The following is a 7,961-nucleotide window of genomic DNA, read 5'->3' as shown; positions in this document are numbered from 1 at the left end:
TTCTCCCATACCAGGTGCAGGGGAGGTGAGGGGAAGTGGTTAGAGTCTAATATTAAACATAAATGCTTAAACTTTATGCTCTCCCACACCAGGCATTGGGAAAATACCAAGGCAAGGTAAATAGCTTGGTGAGTTTTCCTGCTTATCCATGCATGTGTCCAATACACACCAACCTTCACTTTCCTCAGACTGGTCACTCTTACAGACAAGTAGGGCAACCAAAAGATATACTCCATAAGAAGATATGGTGTAGGGAGGCCTCTCTGGGCTCTTCACACCAACCCATTGTTCTGAGGAGCTGTGTGTGTGTTTGTGTGTGTCCATGTATCTGTGCAGGCATGTGTATATATTTTGGCATGGTAGAAAGAAATGGAAACTGCTTTCATCATTATTGCTGTTATTTGGCAGTGATCCAGATTGCTTTTGCCACCAACCTGAAGACATATGGCCCCATAAGGACAGAAACCATTCTGTTCATTTCTGTGTTTTGGACCTTCCATGTACACAGGTAAGTCTTGTTGAAAATCAAATATTAGCTCACAGGACTCTCTATGTCCACCAATATAAAAGTTAGGGAGAACAATATCTTGACATTAATTTGGGAGCCCATAGTATTCAGTAATTTAAAAAAATTACTTCATTGAGAACTTAAAACCTGCACATAAATGTTTATAGCTTCTGTAGTCTTAACTGCCAAAACTTGGAAGCAACCAAGATGTCCTTCAGTAGATGAATGGATAAATGAACTATGAAACACCCAGATAATGGAATATTATTCTGTGCTAAAAAGAAATGAGCTATCAAACTATGCAAAAACATGGAGGAACTTTGAACGCATATTAGTAAGAGAAAGAAGCTGAACTGGAAAATCTACATACTGTATGTTTCCAGCTATATGCTATTCTGAAAAAGACAAAACTATGGAGACAATCAAAAGATCGGTGGTTGACAGGGGTTGTGGAGCAGGGGGAAGATGAATAATCAGAGGACAGAGGAATTTTAGGGCATGAATGAATCCATAATGATCAATGCAAGTCATTATACATTCATCCGAACTCACAGAATGTCCAGCACCAAGAGTGTGAACTGCAATGTCAGTTACAGACGTCAAGTGATGACAATGTGTCAATGTAGATCCATCAGTTGCAACAAACGAGCCACGCTGATGGGGCATGTTGATAGTGGGGGAGGCCAGGAATGCGTGGAGGTAGGGGGATATGGAAAGTCTCTGTACCTTCCCCTTTCCCTCAATTTTGCTGTGAGCCTTAAGCTTCTCTAAAAGAATAAAGTCTTAGGGCGCCTGGGTGGCTCAGTGGGTTAAGCCGCTGCCTTCGGCTCAGGTCATGATCTCAGGATCCTGGGATCGAGTCCCACATCGGGCTCTCTGCTCTGCGGGGACCCTGCTTCCTCCTCTCTCTCTCTCTACCTGCCTGTCTGCCTACTTGTGATCTCTGTCTGTCAAACAAATAAAATCTTTTAAAAAAAATAAATAAAATAAAAGAATAAAGTCTTAAAATCTTTTACTTTCAGTTTTCTTAAAGCCCTTAGGCTATCAAAATGGCATGGAAGGGAGAGTGTTGAATATGACCTGGCAATGAAATTCCTAAGTTGAACTGGGAAAAAGGCACTTCTGCCAACTATTATATATTTATCTCCCTTGTGGGAGTCCTGACTTGCCTCAGCGATGAGGATATGGCACAGTAACTGGCTTGGAAATCTATAACCCAAGCTCTCAGATCAAGTCAAAGACTCAATGCAGTCAATGTAGGCTGGAACCCTATTCCAAACTTTTGGTGAATAGAGTCAATTTTTGGCATTAAAAATAATCTATACTGGGGTGCCTGGGTGGCTTGGTAAGTTAAGTGTCCAATTCTTGATCTCAGCTTAGGTCTTGATCTCGGGGTTGTAAGTTCAAGCCCCATGTTGGGCTCTACACTGGGCATGGAGCCTACTTTAAATAAATAAATAAATCCTATAGAATTTAACAAATGACATAACCACTTCATATTATATGCTTAGTATTATATGTCTTTCCAGGATTTGAACTCATCTTCATCATTCATACGAGGGAACCAGTGATAGAATCCTTGGAGTTACAATGAAACATATCAGAAGCATTTACGTATTTTGTAGTATTGCTGTGTCAGTGCAGGGCTGGGCTTCAAAGTTGCCAGAAGAAAGGGAGTTAACAGCCAATTTCTCCAACATGTCGCTAAGAAAGGTTCCTGCAGACTTGACCCCAACCACAACCACACTGGATTTATCCTACAACCTGCTTTCTCGACTTCAGAGTTCAGATTTTCGTTTTATCTCTAAACTGAAAGTTTTGATTCTGCGCCATAACAGAATCCAAGAGCTGGAGGTCAAGACCTTTGAATTCAACAGAGAGTTAAGATATTTAGATTTGTCTTATAACAGACTGAAGATTGTAACTTGGTATTCACTGGCAGGTCTCAGACATTTAGATCTTTCTTTCAATGATTTTGACACCATGCCTATCTGTGAGGAAACTGGCAACATGTCACATTTGGAAATTCTAGGTTTAAGTGGGGCAAAAATACAAAAATCAGATTTCCAGAAAATTTCTCATTTGCATCTAAATACTGTCCTCCTAGGATTGAAAAGTCTTCCTCATTATGAAGAAGGTAGCCTGCCCATCTTAAACACAACAAAACTTCACATTGTTTTACCAATGAACACAAATTTCTGGGTTCTTTTGCGTGATGGGATCAGGACCTCAAAAGTACTAGAAATGACAAATATAGATGGCAAAAGCCAACTTACAAATTATGAAACTCAACAAAATCTTACTTTAGAGGATTCCAAGACCTATTCTATTACTTAATAAAGTTGATTTACTCTGGGATGACCTTCTCCTACTCTTCCAGTTTATTCGGCACACATCAATAGAATGCTTCCAAATCCAACATCTGACTTTTGGAGGCAAGGTTTATCTTGACCACAATTCATTTGATTACCCAAAGACTGTAATGAGAACTATGAAATTGGAGCACGTACAATGCAGAGTTTTTTCTGTTCCACAGGAGAGGGTCTACTTGCTTTTTACCAAAATGGATATAGAAAACCTGACTATATCAGATGCACAAATGCCTCACATGCTGTTTCCTGTTTATCCTACAAGATTCCAGTATTTAAATTTTGCTAATAATATCTTAACAAATGACCTGTTTAAGCAACCTATCCAGTTGCCTCATTTGAAAACTCTCATTCTGAAGGGCAATAAATTGGAGACACTTTCTTTAGTGGGTTTCTTTGCCAGCAACACATCCTTGAAGCACTTAGATCTGAGCCAGAATCTGTTACAACATGAAAATGATGAAAATTGCTTTTGGCCAGAAACCTTGATCACTATGAACCTGTCTTCCAACAGATTTGCTGATTCTGTTTTCAGGTGCTTGCCCAGAAGTATTCAAATACTTGACCTGAATAATAACAAAATTCAAACTGTCCCTAAAGACATTATTCATCTGAAGTCTTTGCAAGAGCTGAATCTTGCATTTAATTTTCTCACTGATCTTCCTGGGTGTAGTCATTTCAGAAAACTCTCAATTCTGAACATTGAAATGAACTTAATTCTGAGCCCATCTCTGGATTTTTTTCAGAGTTGTCAGGAAGTTAAGACTCTGAATGCAAGAAGAAATCCATTCTGGTGTACTTGTGAATTAAGAGATTTCATCCGGCTTGAAAAGTATTCAGAGGGCATGATGATTGGATGGTCAGATTCGTACATCTGCGAATACCCTTTGAATCTAAAGGGGACTCAGTTAAAGGATGTTCATCTTCCTGAATTATCTTGCAACACAGCTCTGTTGATTGTCACCATTGTGGTTATCATGCTAGTTCTGGAGATGGCTGTGGTCTTCTGCTGCTTCTACTTTGATCTGCCCTGGTATCTCAGGATGCTGGGTCAGTGGACACAGACACTGCAGAGGATTAGAAAGACAAGCCAAGACAACTCAAGAGAAATGTCCGGTTCCATGTGTTTATTTCATACAGTGAACATGATTCTATGTGGGTGAAGCATGAATTAATCCCCAATCTAGAGAAAGAAGAGAAATTGATTTGCCTCCATGAGGGACACTTTGACCCTGGCAAGAGTATTACTGAAAATATCATGAACTTCCTTGAGAAAAGCTGTAAGTCCATCTTTGTTTTGTCTCCCAACTTTGTCCAGAGTGAGTGGTGCCATTATGAACTCTACTTTGGCCACCACAGTCTCTTCCATGAAAACTCTGATTATGTCATGTTTATCTTACTGGAACCCATTCCACTCTACTGCATTCCTACCAGGTATCCTAAGCTGAAAGCTCTTCTGGGAAAGAAAGCATACTTGGAATGGCCCAAGGATAGGCATAAATGTGGACTTTTTTGGGCAAATCTTCGAGCTGCTATTAATGTTAATTTATTAGAAACCAGAGAGATATGTGAACTACAGACATTCGTGAAGCTAAATGAAGAGTCTCGAGGTTCTGCAATCTCTCTGATAAGAACAGACTGCCTCTCTTCCCCTGAAAAAAATGCAGGGGAAATTGGGGCCTGCATACATTGTCAGGATAGAAGTTGATAACCCCCTTTATGCTGGTAACTGAGCAATATCATTAAAATGAAAAATGATTATTTTTTTATGTCAGTTCCTGGAAGGATTTCTAAGAATGTATACTACTGCAAAGGCTTATGTAAAAAGATGTTCATCCCAACATTGTTTATAATCATGAAAAATCAAAAACAGCTCACATTTCCATAGAATAAAGATTGAGTCAATCAATCATAGTTCATTAATGCAACAGAATATTACACACCCATTAAAAAGAATGAGGTAGTTCTATATTTGCTGGTATGAGGAAAATTATACTAATATGATAGTTTATATATTGAAATAAAAGTCTAAATGAATTTGCACCAGTACATTGGTATAGTAACAGTGGTTTGAGTCTGGGAGGTTGTAGCACAGAAAACTTTTCGTTTCTAGGTTGTATATTTCTTTAACACTGGAATTGCTTAAGTGAATCTGTATTTCTTTTGTAGGTCGGAAAACACAATAAAGATAATTTTTAAAGCCTATGCATCCTATCATTTCACTTGATTCTTCCCTTCAAGTCTCACCAGTCATCGAATGAAAACAAGCTTTTCTAAATTTTGCAAAATTATATGTTATTTCCCTGATTAAAAATGAGATTCCCCTCATGAGAAAAATTTCTGTGGCTCAGGATGCCTGGGTGGCTCTGTTGGTCAAGAAAAATTTCTGTGACTTATGTAACCATAAAGGAAGAAGACGGCCATATTTAAAATCTGACACCTGTCCCCTCTTACCTCCATGCATCCCATCATTGAGACCTATCAAGTTATGGGTCCTTTCCCAGAACATTCAGTCTCTTTGGTATCATGACTGATCATTGAGGGAATCTTACATATCCTTCAAGGTACAATCCAAATGTCAACTCTTTTTTGAAAACTTCCTCACTTCCAAGTATGATGCTCCTTGATGCTCCATAACACTTCTGACATACTTCTATCACCACACTGATCATATATGTTTTTAAAGTTTCCCTCTCTTATTAGACTATGAGCTCCTCAAAGGCCAGGACAGACTCCCCCGTGCCCTTATTTTCAGCAAACATTTGCTCAGTCCCTGGTTCAGAGAATGAGTCAGTGAATGTTTATGTTAGGTAAGCTAGAGGAACATAGCAGGGACCCAACTGGCTTCAGGTTAGGAAGTCAACTGAGAAGACAAGAATCCAGAATTGAAGAATTTCTGAGTATAGCTTGAATCATGTGAAATTGCCAGTGTGTGAAGTTGCTCTTGGCCTATAAGAATGTCTACTTTATCTTATTCAATCTAATAAAACTAATTTCCAAAGCAGGGTAAAATTGGGCTTTATATCTATTTTATTTCCTCATAGTTGTAGTCTTATGAATTCCTCATGCTAGCAGTCATTTGAGAAATTGTAATGAAGATGGTCCACCTGAAAGCGTAGGGACAGAATTGGGTCAGTCTCCAAGCCAGATCATGCTATCATTTGCCTAATGACCAATCTACTGGGAGGAGGCTGAGTGTCTCTCTTCTTCCGTCCTAGTGAGCTCATAACCTGTTTGGTACAAGGGGAAATCCAAGGAAATCACAGAGCAGGGAGAGCAGAGAATGGGGAGAATGCATTTCCAACCAGGCTTTCAGCATCTGGGCCACTGTTGTTAGTGTGACTCATGGCTCCTGGGTGAGTCAGACAGTTGCTCTAGGAGGATTTTGTAAATTTTGAGTAAATGACTCAGTGTGAGACTCTTACCTTTAAAGGTTAGTTAACTGGGAACATGTAAAGTAGGTAACATTAGCCCTAAAGTCACCAGGATTGAGTTATTCCATGGTAGAATCCTCAGTTTAGTAATATAGTTTTAAAAATGAATGTACTCTATCACAACTAAAAACACACACACACACACACACACACACAAAAACTACACACACATCAAGCATAGCTGTCAGCAACTTCTTATTTCAGCAGTCAGCAACTTCTTATTTCAGCAGCTAGACTACCCTTAAATCTGCCCTATCAGTCCATTCTACTATTCCTCTCTCAGAAACTCAGATACCATAAAAAATGTCCTACTTTGCTTCGTTTTGACTTTTCTGGCTCACACTGGAAAATGAATTTTACCTAAGTTTAACATTGCGGCTAGAGAGAGAGGTAGCACCTAGCCTCGTGCAAACCTGATGATGTACTTTTACCCAAAACATTTTGGATTTCATCAAAGGTCCCACTATCCTCAACCATGACCTTGGTGAGGAAGTAAGCATTACACGGGCTCCACATGCAATGACTCTGATCATTGTAATCACAGTGTAATGACTCTGATCACGTTTCGAAAGTGATTTCAGGTCTTGTGAAGTTGCAAGTTCCTTTTCATTTCTTTGCCATCTGTCAACCTGGAGCTTCTTCCATTTCTACCACCCCTCACCGCCCAAGAAGGGTGAGCTCTATCAACATTGTTCAAGTCTGTCTTGGACTCTTCAGAGTAAGTTCCCAGCCACTGAGCCTCTCTGCAGATAAATGACAATCTCTTCAGGATGCCTAGAGTCCAGTGTTGACAGTGTTCTATATTCTATAAACCTGGTAAAGAGGTCTACACTAGCCTGAGATTATAATCCTCTAATTCCAACTGGTTTGGAGGGAGGAGTTTCAAATGTGATTTATGGCAAATGTTCCATGAGGCTCAACTCCTTTATGAATTATAATGAATCATTCAAGAAGAGCATGGACTAGGAATACTTAAACTGAGTGAGAGTTTAGAGCTTATCAAGCATAACTCTCACTTTTAAGTGGGGAAGTTGAGGCTTGGGAATTTTAAATGACTCACCTAAGCCTGAGGTTAAACATTATTCTTGACTGTCTGACAACTCCTGATAATTCTGACAACTCTTTGACTGAAGAGGCTTTTCTTTCCTATCTAGGATAAGGTGCCTCTTACTTTTTGTATTTATTTTATCATTTTGATCCTTTCGTTTCCATTCTCAATAGTGGGGCCCGGGATTGGGCTCCTTGCATATCCTGCTTATACCGTCCATAATTGTTTGTGCCTGGATGCTGCAGTTTCTCCCTACTGCCTCACATTTCTTCCCTCATCCCAGCCCCCAACTCTTAGGAAAGGCTTCCTTGAATTTCTAAGTCCTTCTTAGGGTCTGGTACTGCCAAGACTGGCAGTGCTCTTTAAGCAAGATGTCCCTGGCCCAGGCCCAGACCCACATGGATCCTGGTCTTCATTTGTCCCCTTAAAGATGTTTTCTGACCCTCTGTCTTATACACGAGGTCAACCAGGTATTCTGAGGAGCTCTGGAACTCATGCCTATGGGGTCCTCTCAGAGTCTGTGGTTGAGCCCCGATTTGAGTTCAACAATCTGGCAAGCAGTGACTCCTGCTGGCTGAAGCAGTGTGGGATAACTGAAGATC

General features: G+C 39.9%; 1 protein-coding gene across 1 annotated transcript; it reads left to right on the top strand.

Annotated features, from left to right (window-relative positions):
- The first annotated feature begins 408 nt into the window (after nt 1–408).
- TLR10 (toll like receptor 10) lies at nt 409–5,072 on the top strand. Its single transcript, XM_032334087.1, is given in 4 exon segments — nt 409–508; nt 2,038–2,829; nt 2,831–3,969; nt 3,972–5,072. Coding segments are annotated over 3 exon segments (2,484 nt in total). The 5' UTR covers nt 409–508; nt 2,038–2,098; the 3' UTR covers nt 4,586–5,072.
- The last annotated feature ends 2,889 nt before the right edge of the window (nt 5,073–7,961 follow it).

This window comes from Mustela erminea, chromosome 2, assembly GCF_009829155.1.
Source record: "Mustela erminea isolate mMusErm1 chromosome 2, mMusErm1.Pri, whole genome shotgun sequence".
Classification (NCBI taxonomy): domain Eukaryota; kingdom Metazoa; phylum Chordata; class Mammalia; order Carnivora; family Mustelidae; genus Mustela; species Mustela erminea.
This window is presented reverse-complemented; position numbering and strand designations above follow the sequence as displayed.